At 37.1% G+C, this 16,570-nt stretch overlaps 2 protein-coding genes across 8 annotated transcripts in view; both read left to right on the plus strand.

Moving 5' to 3' along the window:
• LOC144962947 (L-threonine ammonia-lyase-like) overlaps positions 1-3,052 on the plus strand; it is a 93,561-nt gene extending 90,509 nt beyond the window's left edge. For all 7 annotated transcript variants that reach the window (XM_078896377.1, XM_078896380.1, XM_078896376.1 and 4 more), the window contains one exon: positions 1,555-3,052. In XM_078896377.1, coding sequence (XP_078752503.1) covers positions 1,555-1,659 — 105 coding nt within the window. In that variant the 3' untranslated portion in view covers positions 1,660-3,052. The remainder of the gene's footprint in view (positions 1-1,554) is intronic.
• Positions 3,053-9,053: 6,001 nt separating this feature from the next.
• LOC144962713 (uncharacterized) lies at positions 9,054-10,169 on the plus strand. The gene has a single exon (XM_078895904.1). The coding sequence runs from the start codon at positions 9,054-9,056 to the stop codon at positions 10,167-10,169; it is 1,116 nt and encodes a 371-aa protein (XP_078752030.1).
• Positions 10,170-16,570: the final 6,401 nt, after the last annotated feature.

A 16,570-nucleotide genomic window follows, 5' to 3' on the forward strand; every position in this document is an offset into this window, starting at 1 on the left:
TCTGATAACCAGACGCAAGTATGGGCACTTTTTTACATTGTAGTAATGGAGGATGTTTTACGTTGATTAAAGAGTATTTCCATTACGACAATGAGGCCATAACATTTTGGGTTATCAGACCTACAATTAATTACCACACTACTTACTTATTCCACGTCATTATGATATTCTTATGTTGAACAAACTGTTATTGGAATGACATTTTGTAATTTATCGATTTTACTAGATTCAATAACATACATTATTGATTCTCTCTCTTTCTCTCTCTCTCTCTCTCACACACACACACACACACACACACACACACTCTCTCTCTCTCTCTCTCTCTCTCACTCTCTTCTCCCTGCGTCTCTTTCTCTCTCCTTCTCCCTTTCTCTCTCTGGTAATAGTTTCTATTTATATCTCTCCTGTAATTGATAATAAAAGGAATATTCTTTGTCATGAGATCTTTTCCTATTATGTTTCTTTTTGATCATCTCTGGTCTGTGTCATAATTTGCTCGTGGCTCCTAATCTTTGACACAGCAGATACATCAGAAATCAGATCCATTTCCCTACCTTTTTCTATTATACTTATCTACCGCAATCTGGAAAAACACATTTAAAATAAAAATTGAGCAGAAATTCGTCGTTCAAATAGCGATGGATTTGAGTGACTTTCCTCTTGTCAAAAGCTCTTTAAGTCTCAGGTTTGAGAGTTTTTGACAAGATGAGTGTCATGTTAATCGATCGATATTTGGAGAACGAGTCTTATGGCCAAATTTTTAACATTTATGTTGTTTTTGTTTAAATTTTAGCTCAGAATACAGCAGTATTGTGTATAGATTTGAGAAAATTTTATATATTCATATTTTTTAAATGGGGTTCATAGTTGCATTATGGGTGTATCTTTATTTAACAAAGAGGAAACTTTAACATCGATAGAATAACGCTCTGTATTTTAATTGAACAGTTTCTGAGTAAATATATGTGTCATTATCAATATTTATCTCTTTCTCTTTAAAACATTAACGTATTGCGTGACGTTTTGCCCTTTATGGAGACATTAGAAAGTCTATCCATCTCAGCAAGGACGAAATTATTGATTATTGACATCAAGTGATCTTTTAGACAATTGTTATTGGATTGTCATTTATTGTTTCTGGATTTTATGGCGATTTTAAATAAATCTTTCTTTTTATTCTGACGTAATATTGCAATTTACTGACTTTCCTTTTCATTACGCGTCGATTGTGTCAAAACTCTCAAACCTGGGACTTCCTGCACTTCCTTGAAGTCATAGATTTGAGAATCTGATAAAATAGGGGTCATTTTAAAACTCGTCCTTTCAATATCGATCGGTTAAAATGACCCCTGTGATAACTCTTAAATCCGATAATTCAAGATGAGGGTCATTTTAATCGATGGATAATTGCTGAAAGAGTTTTCTTGTCAAACTTTTAACATGCGTTTTATTTTTCAGAGCATGGCGGTAATATAAAAGCTTGGATCATATTTATTGTGTCAACGGAGTTTTCATACTTTTCTTTCTTCTTTCTTCTTCTTTTCATTCCAGGTGAGAGTGGTGGTTGAGACCAGAGACCTTTCTCATGCACGTGAGCTTGAAGAAGAGATGAAGAAAAACTACAACCAAGTATCATTTTGGTTGGATGACATGTGAGCTGGCAGTCGTATGACGGCGTTTTCTAAGGATACCGATACTCACAAAATGACAACGTCTTTACCCACACAGAATTATGCCGTGATCTAAAAAAAAAAACATACACACAACCATTTTTTAAAAGATTTTGGTCTGCAAACTCTTCCGTCAAAATTCGATCGGTTAAAATGACTGTCGAACCTGGGACTTCCAAGAAAGTGCCTACTTTCATCTCGTCAAAAGCTCACAAACAAGTTTGATAATCGTTGTTAAGAATAGGGTCATTTTAATCGATCGATACTCGAGGGACGAGGATTCTGGCATGATTTTTTTTAATGTGTTATGTTAGAGTTCGACATTGCCTGTCGATTTATTTTTGTGTCGCCCATCATTTAGGAAATGCGAAAACTTATTTGGAGTAAAGAGATGCCGTTGTTCTTTAAAGAAGATATTATCATGTTTTGGATCGTGTACACATATTTTTCCCACAGGCGACTTGGAAAAAAGGACAATTTGTTCTGTTTGTTTGAAGATGGTGTAAGTTTGTAAGTTTTGTAATGGTTACCTTTTCTACCAAACCGGTTTCACTTATGATATATCTATGACATGAGATTTTTACAAATTGTTGATTTGCCGAGATTGTACAATAATGGAGGGACTTTCTATCACGCTGTATGCGTATTAACGTGGATGCAATTCAAGATCTGACTTATGAGTTAGATTCCCTTCAATATTTATTTGGGTAGAAGAATCTCCAACTTATTATCATTTTGTTTTATATTTGTTTTGTTTTTTTCGTTGGGTAACGTATTATTAGTGAGCTATATCTATAACCTTATTTGTGTGGAGTCATCTTTCTAACCCACTTGAATCGCTTTTTTTAATTTATGATATTATTATGATTTATTGGCATAATATTGACCAGTACCCAGAGAGGTTTAAGCATACAAAATACCACCCCCCCCCCCTCTCCCTCTTTCTCTATCTTTCTGTCTTTGTGTTTGTCCCTCTCTCTCTCTCTCTCTCTCTCTCTCTCTCTCTCTCTCTCTCTCTCTCTCTCTCTCTCTTTGTGACTGTCTCTCTCTCTCTCTCTCTCTCTCTCTCTCTCTCTCTCTCTCTCTCTCTCTCTCTCTTTCTTTCTTTCTCTCAATACTCTCTGTGTATTGTTATAAAGCCGGTTATGTGCATCTTTTTTTCGTGTATTTATTTATGTTGTGTATGTGTGTGTGTGTGTGTGTGTGTATTTTGTTTGTTTGTTCGTCTTTTGAGTTTGAATTTTTTATTTTTATGTTGGATTGTTACATTGTTTTTACTCGATTATTTTGATCCTTTATTGTGCAATCTGGATCTTGTTGACTTGCTCTGTTCGAAACTTGAACGCCTTCTTACTATATGCCAAAAAGAAAGAATAAAATATATAAGTAAATAGACACAGATTAAACAATAAGTGTTATTATGATTTTTTGTTGTTACATGGGTTTGTATTTGTTTGACTAATACGGTCCACAATGATTTTTTTTTGTAAATGATCACGTTCAGGAACTATTTTGCCTAATACTTTTAAATTATAATGGCCCTTTGTGCAATTGATGTCTCTTGATGCAATAATTGTGAAACGCTTGCTTTGAATCCGTTTAGTGGATATTGCGTTATATAAATGCTCAAGTTTTTGGGGGGTTTAAAGATTATTTTTTAAAATATTTAATGTTTATATGAAAGATATAATTAACTGTACTGTTATGATTTCACTTCGTACTCATGGCAGTGGGGGTTGGGTTTTTTGTTTTTTTCATTTTCTCCCCGAACCACTCCTCCATAGATCGTCGCGTCATAAATGTGTGTGATAAAAATTAAGTTGATAAAGGAAGATGTTTCTGGATGTACCATCCACATGAGCGGGGTCGTTTGACCTCCAATGAATGATGGGCTTTGTCTTCTATCTTCCTATGTTTCTTTTTCCAGGTTTGGTCCTGTCTTTGTCTTGGATGAGATTACTTGGGTTTTTTCCTGGCCCTGGTGGGAGTCCTTCCCTGAGGGGGGAAAATAGTCAAATGCATTGCATTAGTTTTGGATTTTTATATTTCTTTTCTTTCTAAATCATATCTCTGTTGTGTACAGCTTAAAGTTTTTGTTTTATATATATATATATATTTAAAAAACATTTTGGGTCGACGTGAACAGATATGTTGGTCTGACATCCGAACCCACTTATGGGCCTAGTATTTAACGTTGTTGTAATGGACAATATGTTGCGTCATTTATTTTGCAATTTCCATTACAACAATGAGCCCATAAGAAATTGGGTTATCAGATCTGCAAATAAGTGCATGTCGATTTGGGTGCATTCCTCTTAGTGGGATTCTGTGCGTGTGTCTGGACGAGACTTAAGTACATTGGAGGTATGCTGTTGGAATCTACTTCTGTTCCCTATTTGAATCAGTCCCATCTGTCTTACTTTTTCTTGTGTGCTTTCAATTGTAAATCTTTTTATATTTTCTATTCCTTGTTATTCCTTTTTACTGACTCTTATGTGACATAAGTATGTTTGCAAACGCCTTAAAACTCTCAAAGATAACAAAAACAGTAGCATCTTCAAATTTATTTTTTCCCCGTTTTTATCCCATTTTCTGCCTTTTTACTGACGCTGATATGACCTTTATGTGTTGCAAGCATTGGACAGGACCAGTTATTTATTGTTCTACAGATTTGTTGACCATTGTGACAGTACCATATACCTTAAGTTTTTCTATTTAATTGTTGGTTTTTATTTTTACAAGCTTTAACAGGGTAACTATAAATAGTATGAAGACATGGATAGCTGGTTTAAAGTTGTGTGACCCACCGTCAGAAACGGGTGTTGTGTCGGGATGATTTAGACAAACATGCTAAACATGAATTCATTTTTTGAAATTATTATAATTACTATTATTGTTATTATTATTATTATTATTATTATTATTATTATTATTATTATTATTATTATTATTATTATTATTATTATTATTATTATTATTATTATATCACTTGGCTTTATATTTTTAAAACCTTTTTATTCTCGACAACCGTCATAACTCGCAATAGCGAAAACAAAAATTTCACATTTCTGGTCGTTATTTTTTCTATAAATCCATTTTTAGCACTTGGTTTAACCCGATCTTATTCCATTTTTAGATAGTGAATCACAAATGAGATTTATGTTATTGTATTTTATTATGGTCAACAAATTAGTGCCATATGTTCGCTTTGTACTGAGGTGGTAATTTATTTTTGTTTTATTGGAGTTTTTTTTGTATTTGTTCAGTTGCACATCTTATATTCTTACAATAGATACTTACGTTGTTACGGGATGCTTTGCATGATTTGCGAATAAACTGTAATAGATATATTATCATGATACAATGATTTATTGTTGATTCTTTGGTGGTTTTGTGTTGTTACTGGGTGGAGTTCCTGGCCTCCCATAGTGGGCAGGGAGGTACGTACTACGTCTTCTAACCCCTTATAGCTGTTTTCCAATATGCTTTCTATCTTTGTCTTGGGATCGATGAGATTCCTCGGTTTTGTCTTTGCACTGGCCGGATACCCTTGCTGGGAGGGAAACAGTCAAATGCATAGTTAAAGTTTTGGGAGATGATATTTTTTTCTTCCTTTTAAATCATCTCTCTGTTATATACTGTATTATGTTTTGTTAACGTATTATATATAATTTGTAAACACTTGAGTGTATTCCTCTTAGTGGAGACCTGTGCTTGTGTCTGAATGAGACTTTTTGGTGATCTCAAACTAAGTACTTTGATTGTGTGCTCTTGGAATCTTCATCGGTTTCCTATTTGAACAAATTCCCATTTGTCTTACCTTTCCTTAGGTGCTTTAATTGTAATTCTAGAACTTTTTACTATCCCATTTTCTTCCTTTTTACTGCGCTGATATGACCTTAATGTGTTGCAAGCGCCGTAAAACCATTAAAAACAAAGACAAAACAAGTGAAATGTATAGTTAAGAGTTTTGGGAGCTTATATGTTTTTACTTGTAAATCTGTTTTGCACTGCATTATCCCAGCAGTGTCGGATAGCTTGGTCTGTTGCAGAAATTATTTTGCGCTAGATTAGCAACCTATCCAAAGGATAGCAAGCACAGGCTGTCGACCGTTTCATGCTAAAGAGACCGGGATAAGCTTCGGCTCCATGGGCCTAACGGATCTGAAGAACTTCTTATTCCCCTCTATATAGAAAGGTGATTTCAAAACCGTCTAAACCGCTTTTTCACCATTCAGAGAAAACTCATATTTTTTTGTCATTAAGTTACTCAAAGAGAAAAATACGCGTCCTGTTTATCTCAAAAGACAATACCCTGAGTGTTTTGAAACTTCAAATTGTCTGTGGTGATTCTAAGGTATCCAATAGTTTGCTTGAGAATAATTAAGAAAAGTGAGTGGAGCAGGCCCTTATGTTGATAATAATAAGAAATGAAGTGAGTAGGAAAGTACCAGAAGACAACAGGGAACAAAAACTTCGCGGCGGCGACGGGGGCTCGAACCCGCGACCTTACCGATATGACAACTCCGCAAGGTCGCGGGTTCGAGCCCCCATCGCCGCCGCGAAGTTTTATTCTCTGTTGTCTTCTGACTACTCAACTCACTTCATTGCTTGAGAATAATAAGATTTTGATTCATTACAAAGATGGTTATATTATTGTCAAAATAAGAATCTAATATCAGCTCAGAGACCCTTAAGCCAATAGCTATCGCGCTAAACCATTCTCATAACCCAGGAGTTTGGTGCACATACTGTTGATCAATGCTACTTGTATGGGCTCTTATTCCCCCTTCCCCCCTTATTACTTGCACCTTATTGTGGCTTCGTGACCTTGCCCCCAAGAATGAGACAAGTCACTATTTCTGGAGCCCTTTTCCATAATGGAGGCAATTGAATATAATATGATTTTCTGAACAAAGAATGTTTTTCCCAGTCAATCATGGCTGTATATTAGAGTGTATTAAAACATCTTTCTTGTAGGATTTCATGTCTTGGTGTTAGAGTGAGACACCCGACGCATTCGTCTGGATACAGGCGTAGATTGTGGTAGGATCTATAATATTTGTAAACAATTTCCCCTTGTCATACTTGCTCCAAGGCACCTGTGACTCGAGAATTCTATGGACTCTGAATTGTAAACGAATTATTATTAGTTATATCATCACACTAATAGATATTGCTTTTCATTTTTTTTTAAAGGAAAAACATTATTAAGTGTCTAAACATTCAAATTTTAGAGTACCTCAAAATATGTCATCGTATTTTTTGGTTAACTTAACTTACCGACCATTTTCCGGATTTTCCCCAAATGCCATAGCCATCCATCCAACATAAAAATTGATTTTCAAAATTCCAACTCAAAAGAAATAAGTAGTGCCATCATTAATTTGTTCAGCAAAAAGACTACACAGCATTCCGTTTTTTGTAACTATAACAAAACCATTTCTTCAAATATGTGATGTTCAAAAGAAATTAGATTGAGAAAGATAATGTTTGTACCGTAACGAATGTGACGATTTTCCTTTTGTTAATAAGGAAGGGGTTATGTGCGGCTATGTGGTCTTGTGATATGACACTCGGTTTCGAATCGGGAAGTCCTTGGTTCGAGCCTCGCTCGGCGCATAGTTGAGCCCTTGGAAAAGGCTTTCATTCACATTCTCTCACCGTACTCAGGTTCAAAATGAGCACCTGGCCGTTAATAACGTTGTCCCTGTCCGAAAGATATTGTAATATCGCATAAGATGCATCATATAGCGTCCTACGTGTTAAAGATTGCTGTTGTCCAGGGACCCCTTGTAAAGCGCGTTGAGCACGTTTATTGGATATTGCGCTATATAAAAGCTCAAGTTTTTATTAAAAGACTAGATGAACTCCTAAGTGATACGTTAAATCTAACATTAACACATTTATTATTGAAACCTTTAAAAGGTATCACTAATCTTATTCAATATTTTTTTCTTGTTCTTCATTTCATCGATTGTTTTGTTTTAATTTTGTTTGTTTGCTTAAATTTCTTTCCTTTTAAAAAAGATTTATAGCAATGTATTTTTGAAGTTGAGAGAGTCTGGTTGATTTATATTAATAGAATGCGAGCTAATTCTAGCAAATTCTGATTTATGAAATACTTTATCAAAAATATCTTGATAATCTTCAGCCAGACGTTGCAGACGGGAATAAGATATTAACGATATTTCTTGGTCCCCAAAAAACCTCTCAAGGACAAACAGAAGCCGTACATGGATTTTGATCAAAGTGAAAAGGGGAGAGAATCTTGAGTAAAAGGAGGGAAGATAATGATTGAAAACGAGAGAAAGATTCTTTTTTTTTTAATGGAGGAGGAAGTACAGTATATTATTTACCACTTCCCATTCTTTTAAAGAATGGACGGTGGTAGACGGAAGTGTCATTAATACAAGAAAAAAAAGGATGCCCGTTATATTAGTTTGATTCTGTCTAGTTAAACCTCAAAACAATGGAAAGGTGTTGGGGGGGGGGGGGTCTTTAATTCCAAAATGTAGTTACACTAGTATGGTCTATGAAAACAATGGATTCCTTATTAATTATCATAATGTTACCATTATGACGCCATATATCTGGGTTTTTGAGTAATGTATTAATTTTTATTCTTTCTTATTGGTTGAAGAAGGGTTTTGAGCCCAAAACGATCCGTATTTTGGTATGTTGTTCTCTTATTATTTTTTGGAAGGTGTTATATTCAGGCTAGTACTAGTACTGCTCATGACGTGGCATCCCCAAACTCGCAAGGAAGGGACGTCACCGATTGCCGAAGGGTCACAGGATTCTTAAAATGTAAAGAATACAAGCAAGTTGGAACTCTCAACACAAGAACTTTAAAGGAAGAGTACAAAAGAAAAGAACTCGCCAATATCTTCAACGAACTCAATCTCTCTATTCTTGCAATATCAGATCACAAGATTGTTCACACCAAGGAAGACGATATGGTCAAATACTGGAGGTTGGAGAACTGCACTCTTATCACTACCAGCGCCTGGCGAACACTCAAGGTGCGGCTGTAGGAGGAGTAGGAATTTTAGTGAACAAACAAACAGAGAAATCTCTAGCTGAAGTCAGCTCTGTCGACAGGCGGATAATGGTAGCTACTTTTAATGGAAATCCTAACACAACAGTGATATCAAACTACGCGCCAGTTGAGGGAAGTGTCGACTGCGAGACCCATTATAACAAACTCTCAGAAACCTGCAATAAGATTCCCAAGCACAACTTCCTAATTGAGTGTGGTGATTTCAATGCTCATATTGGTGAAAAGGATGCACCATTCACGTACCATGAAAACACCAATAGCAACGGCTCTTTTCTCCTAGAACATGCCAACGAAAGTAGCCTGGCTATCACAAACACATGAGGAGAAAGAAGAAAGGCAAGCTATGGACATACATGTCAGACATGAATGGTAGAAAAACACAGATTGACTACATTCTAGTGAATAGAAAGTGGAAGAACTCAGTCCACAATGTCGAAGCATTCAGTAGCTTCAGTAGCGTAGGAGGAGATCACCGTCTCGTATCGGCCACAATTCACTTGAGTCTTCGAAAAAGCAAATCAACACCATCAAAAGAGAAGTATGACTGGTCCTTTCTAAAAGATTCAACTATACAGAACCAGTATACTATAGAGGTGAGGAATAGATTCACAGGACTTTGTACGGGAGAAGAAGATCCAACGGAACGATATGAGAAACTAATAAAAGCAAACCGGGACACAGCAGGGAAGCTAGTACCGAGGAGAACAAAAGTCAGAAAAAGGTCCACCTCTAATCACCCACTGATTGTTGAAGCTAGAAAAGAAGCTCAAGATGCCTTCAACCAACACCAACAAACACCAAACTCAGTAAACGAAGAAAGGTGGAGGATATCAAAACAGAAAATACAAACTGTCTATAGGGATATAGAAGAACGCGAGCTAGATAGTCTCATCCAGGAAGTGGAGAAAGCCGACGAGAGAAGCAAACATGGTGAAAGCTGGAAACTGATAAATAGAATAACTGGTAGGAAAGCAAGTCGACAAAGGATCCTCAGGGGTAAAACAAAAGAAGAAAGAAGACAGAAATGGTTCTCACACTTCCAAACACTTCTGGGAGAAGATCCAGTCAGAACAACGGAAGATGACGTAGACCTAGAGCCAATTCTGCAAGATATATGTATAGACGAGAGTGACTTTACAGTGGATGAGATAAAGAAGGCCAAAAAGTCTCTCAGTGATGGAAAACAATCCGGACCCGATGACATCCCACCTGAAGTATGGAAGTACTGTGACTTAGATGATATCCTGTTGGAGTTTACAAATGGATTACTAAACAAGAATGAAAAACCAAATCAGTGGTCGGAAATTGATCTGATTCCAGTCCCAAAGGGAGGAGACCTAAGTGATACCTCCAACTACAGGGGAATCAGCCTTGCCGCTATAGCTGCCAAACTCGCCAATAAGATGATCCTCAACAGAGTCCGCCAGAGATAGACCCTCATCTACGTCCTTGTCAAAACGGCTTCAGACCAGGAAGATCCACAACTGCTCACCTCCTGGCATTGAGAAGGTTAATAGAAGGAGTAAAAAGTCACAACAAGAAGGCAATCATTCTATAAGTAGACTTTAAGAAGGCCTTTGACTCGATACATCGCCTTACCATGATGACTATGCTGTAATGCTAAGAAGACAGTATTCCAAGCCTACAACCAAGAAAGGCCCATTAGCATACAGGCAAAGAATGGAGAATGGCTGAAGGAAGTTGACAACTTCAAGTACCTAGGAGGTTGGACCCAAAGCAGTTCCTCTGATATTTCTGTCAGAAAAGCATTGGCTTGGAGTGCCTGTCACAAACTCAGGAAAATCTGGAGTTCAAACCTACAGAGGGAAATAAAGAAGAGACTGTTCCTGGCAACGGTAGAGTCAGTGCTTCTATATGGAGCAGCGACATGGACTCTTAATAAAGCCCTTGAGAAGCAACTGGACGGCTGCTACACCCGTATGCTGCGGATGGCCCTCAATGTAAGCTGGAAAGAGCACATAACAAATGAAGAGCTCTACAGTGACCTACCCCAGTGACCTCGAAGATTCAAAAGAGAAGACTGAGACTTGCGGGGCACTGCTGGGGACACAAGGAGGAGATTGCAAGCAGTCTTGTTCTATGGAAACCACCTGAGCGAACCAGAAGCAGAGGCAGGCAGAATAAAACCTTCATTGACTGTCTGCTAGATGACACAGGAATGGACAACGCCCGGGAGCTGCGTACGCTTATGGAGGACAGGATAGAATGGTGAAGACTTGTGGCTCATGTTGGGCGCCCCAAGGGGCGGCCTAAGTAAGTAAGTAAGTATATTCATTTTTGTATTTTTTATTAAGTGCATTTTACAGTCCACAGCTTCTGACAGCTTGACAGCTTAGTATCATTTTAATAATTGTGTGGAGGCGTATTGAAATCTAGAGATGACCAACTGAAACATGAATTTGATATTGGATGGAGAAATATTTTCATGTCAAGATACAGGTATGGCACAAAGATTCGCATTATTAATCAGTTTATATATGCTTTTTGAGTCACATCGAAATGGCGGGCACTATTGATAAAGACAAGTCACGTTGCAGGCAGCGGAAATTACTAATATAAAACAATGATTTCTTTTCTGAATTGGTTTAAAGTTTATTGATAATCAGTGCTGTTTTCCTAAACCATCCATCGTGAAATTTGGAGATTTGACTATAATATGTCTTTAATACATGTTTGCTACTGGTTGCAAAGACTGGGGACCTGTTATAATATATATATATATATATATATATATATATATATATATATATATATATATATATATATTATGTATATATAATACAAATTGTCACTCACATTTTTTGTGGCCGAAACGTTCGTTTCTGTGTCTCTTTACACGTCCTCAGTCGGCGTAATCCTTAATAATGTCCGAAGACATTCTATATTAGCTCTAACCATCATTATCGAGCACTTTCGTACCTACGAGTACCCACCAACATTCATATATATATATATTATATATATATATATATATATATATATGGTGTGTGTGTGTGTGTGTGTGTGTGTGTGTGTGTGTGTGTGTATGTTTACTGGATATATTTTTATTTTTAAACTTGATAACTGAGAAATTCTTCATTAGCAAATGCGAAGGCGACCTCTTCCCTCCCCCCCCCCCCTTCCCAATGTAAAACTGGGTATAACTTAAAACCTATTGCATCGATTTCCATTTGCATTACAGGTTAGTCGATGCACCATTCAATTCTGAACATAGAGCAGAAAGCAAGTATACCAGCCCTACAATACATGTATGCTTGAGACATGGCGGTTTGATTTTGGCAGTGAGCGTCTCAAATCTGCCCTGACATAACAAAAACGTCATTTGCGTGGAACGTTTGATTCGCAAAGACATGGGATATATAATTCAGGATTCGGTGCATGACTTTGTTTTTACCCCCCAAAAAATAAAACAAACAATATAATAAACTTGATCACTTTTAAAGAGCAATATCCACTAAACTGCTCATAGGACTTTACTAAAGGTCCCTAGCCTAACGCCATCGACACTTCATCAGTGGGGACTTTCCACCTGTTCTACATGTACTCGCCGTGGCAAAGAACCTGAAACCGCAGATAATCTGGTCCAGCGTTATATTGTAACGAGGCTGCCGGGTGGGTTCCTGACTGTACAGAAATACGGCAACGAATTCGCCCCTGGGCAGACCATCTTGAAATAGCAGTTTGAGACCATTAGACTGGGTGGGGTTCCTGACGTCCCAAAGTGGGCAGGGAGGTACTTACTACTTACTGTGTCCTCTATCCTCCTATATCTGTTTTCCAACTTACTTTCTGTCTTTGTCTTGGAATGAGATTACTTAGTTTTGTCCTGACCCTGGCCGGAGTCCTTTGCTGGGAGGGAGACAGTCGAATATATAGTTATAATTTTGGGAGATTATATTTTATCCCCTTGTAAATCATCTCTCTCTCTCTCTCTCTCTCTCTCTCTCTCTCTCTCTCTCTCTCTCTCTCTCTCCCTCTCTCTCTCTCTCTCTCTTATTTATTGTATTGTATTTTTTAACATATGAGTTGTAAACATTTGAGTGTGGACCTGTACTTGTGTCAGGATGAGACTTTTAGGTGATCTCAAACTATGCACAATGATAGTATACTCTTGGAATCTAAATCTGTCCCCTTTGTCTTACTTTTCTTGTGCGCTTTTAATTGTAAATCTATAACTTTTTTACTGTCCCATTTTCTTCCTTTTTACTGGTGATGAAATGACCTAAATGTGTAGCAGGCGCCGTAAAACCCATGAAACAAAAACAGACCATTAGAAGCTGCTGCCAACAGCAACACTAAACATGACGAGACGTGACGCCTGTTTGGTGATATTTCATTTCTTTTCGAATAATTACTCATTTTACACATGATTATGGTGAGAGAATAAGTGTAGGAAGAAGTGGGATACCGGAGAGTGTAAGTACGTTGTGGGTTCAGACAACCGACAGATGACCACACGATGATACGAACAAAAACCTGTCAGAATATGGAGTCGTAAGAAGAATACCAAGTATGACGATATGGAACCTGTTGGATACAGTGTGGGGAGGTGATTCTGGTGAACTGCGATTAGGTGGGCCATTTCTCGACGATTTATTAACAGAGTATGAGACATTGGTGAATTTAACTAACATGAGATGCGAGGCAATATTTCATGACCTGGAAACCTCCGCTATCACCAACAACAGAAAAATAAAATGCAGTAGTCTCCAGAAAAAACAACGTAGCCAATAACCTTTTGAGAGAAAAAAAGGGATTTTACTTGTGGACTTTATGCCCCATTATGAAACTGTTACTATTGTTAGATATTGTCAAACACGGGACATACTGAAAGAGATAGGACAACCATCGAAAACAATCTGGTCGCCCGTGTAATTTTTCAGCATGACAATGAGACATTGCATGTTTCAAAATTAACTCAAGACTGTTTTTAGAAGCACATGCATCAATAAATGATTTTTGAAAAGAGTCATGGTGAACTGAAGGAAATGGCTTAGAAATGCCTCATATTAATCTCTATTTATTCAATCATTGGACCTTCGTTATGGTACCAAAAAATTCAACTTCTTCCTCTTTAGTCATCACATTATAAGTAACACTTCATGTCATTACCAGACACCGCCTCCACATCCCTACTCCTAGTTACAAGCTCAACCTCAGAGACAGCTGGACTTGAAGTGTGAGATCGAGCAGAACAAATACTCATTTATGTGAGTCATCGCTCCAAAACGGCATTATGCCCGGGTAACCCAATTATATAAACATGATAAGAAATGTAGAATTTAGTTTTTGTAAACTAAAACATAAAAATCACCCATGTCTGAAATTTGACACAATAAACTCTATTTTTAGCTTCGAGATCGCCCCGAGTCGATGGGTTACAATGTGTTAATCTTTATGTATAAGCAAGGCAGCCAGCCCCCTTACAAACACAATTTAACGGATACCTCTTGTTGAAAATTTCAAATAAAAATACATTGTTATCATTTTGGTAAGAAAATGTTTACTTTATATATGAATAGTTTAACTCTCTTCTTACCATCCGTTTTCAGGACTTACCCGAAACGTCATACCTATCCAACACCAGAAGCAATAAGTACATGTTATACATTGTTCTGTGCAGCAAAAGGGAACTTTACAAAACAGCATGAAGTTCTTATAAATATCACAAAAAAATTCTTCAATTTTTCTGATGTTCAAAACGAATCTGAATGTGAAAAATGTTCATTGTAACGTTTCAAATGTGATAATTTTTCTGAGGTTGGTAAGGCTATGTGGACTTGTGGTATGGCGCTTGCCTTCTGATTGGATTGTTCAGGTTTCTAGTCACGCTCAGGGCAGGGCGTAGTTGAGTCCTTGGAAAAGACTCTTTACCCAGTTATAAAATGAGGATCTGACCGTTAACACAGTTATCTCTGTCATATCGTCTAACAGGCGCCATGTCGCGTCCTACATCTGAAGTGATCCGGTTACTGGGGACCACTCTTAAAGCGCTTTGAACACGTCTAGTGGATAGTTTGCTATATAAATGCTGAAGTTTATATTGAAAATGAGAGGGTTAAGATAACCCCCAACTTATCAGAAATTCTTGGAACCAGAATCAAGAGTCGATTTTACTCTCACTGCTTCAACCAGATATCAGCAACAGCAAGTATCTAAGACTTTATTTAACCGGTCAACTGCCGCACGTATTTAAGCATTTAGCCAGAAAACCGTCCTTCAAATACCGATCGATTGAATTGATCCTAGTCTTTGCAAATACTCTCAAACCTGGTACTTCGCGAATTTTTCTAGTGGATATTGCGCTTTATAAAAGCTCAATTTTAACTGGTTAACCCGATTAGATCTGTTTGAAGACCAGGGCCAGTTGGCGTCTTGGGAATGTAGGATATCTAAATAAAGCTGTCCCTATGACGCATTTAGGGACCTTTACTTCCATCTCATCTTCTTGAGAAAATAAGGAGCAAGCAGACAAGGAAGTAACATTTTAAGTGCAGACAGCGCGTAACCGAGACACAAAGGAAAATAGAGATAACTGAGTGGGTGTGAAGAAAGAGACAAAACGGATACGAGATAAAAGCTTGAAGGGTTGATCATTAAAGAAGCAACAAACAAATACACAATTTAGCAAGATGATGGAGATAGAGAGATTTATGAATAGGGAGAAAGGGGTGGGCGACGAAATATATATATTATATATATATATATATATATATATATATATATATATATATAAATTGTCACTTACATTATATGGCCGAGACGTTCGTTTCTGTGGCAGTCTTCCACGTCCTCAGTCGGCATAATGTCCGAAGAAAAAATTTGTATTCCATTTTTTTTTTTTTTTTTTTTTTTTTTTTTTCTTCGGACATTATGCCGACGGAGGACATGGAAGAAAGCCACAGAAACGACCGTCTCGGCCATATAATGTGAGTGACAATTTATATTTTATATTAGCTCCAACCATCATTATCGAGCACTTTCGTACCTACGAGTACCCACCAACACTCATATATATATATATATATATATATATATATATATATATATATATATATATATATATATAAAAGAGAAGGAAGTTGTCTAATTACAGAGTTAAAATCCGACGGCTACTATTAGTATTTTAATTAAGCTTATATGCGAATAATTAATACGTTTTCTCTAATTGATTACGATATAATTATAGTAGCATCATTGTAATTCTGTTCATGTTAATTATACCCAGGTACAGTGGAGTCTAGATGAAGAAATATCGCTTAAGATAAAACTCGTTTAAAATAAACCCTTTGACCAGTCCTGTCATTTTTTGTTATATAATCCAACTTATCATTAATTGGTTGAAATAAACACAAATCAGTCCCGGAATGGCTAAAACAAACTGTTCTCTGTCATAGTGATATTCCTTCCACACCTCCATGCACCAACCCCGATTCCTATCAGTTGCACTCATTCGCATGCAATGCCATCCAATCACAGTCACACACAGTTGGAAGTGCTTGAGGAGATGTCACATGTTCTGATATGTACTCTGCTTCCGCCAAGCAGGTTTCACTTGGTAGAAACCTCTAGAGCCCGAGTCAGCTGATCTTCAGGTAATTTAACAGCAGCAGTGAGAAATTGGAAGTCCCCCTTCAACTTCTACCATGGAAATGGATAAGATGAAACTTACAAAAGATAAACTTTTTTTTTCTGGTCCCAAGGAATTTCTTTTAAGCGGACTTTAATTGGAATCTACGTCACGAGTTTCGCGCTTTTGTCGATTCACCGACAACCGACAGTGACGTGTCTGGTAAAACCTTCTTTATACGCA

The sequence above is a fragment of the Berghia stephanieae genome, chromosome 1 (assembly GCF_034508935.2).
Source record: "Berghia stephanieae isolate SIO BIC M18660-M18661 chromosome 1, UCSD_Bste_1.3, whole genome shotgun sequence".
Taxonomy (NCBI): Eukaryota; Metazoa; Mollusca; class Gastropoda; order Nudibranchia; family Aeolidiidae; genus Berghia; species Berghia stephanieae.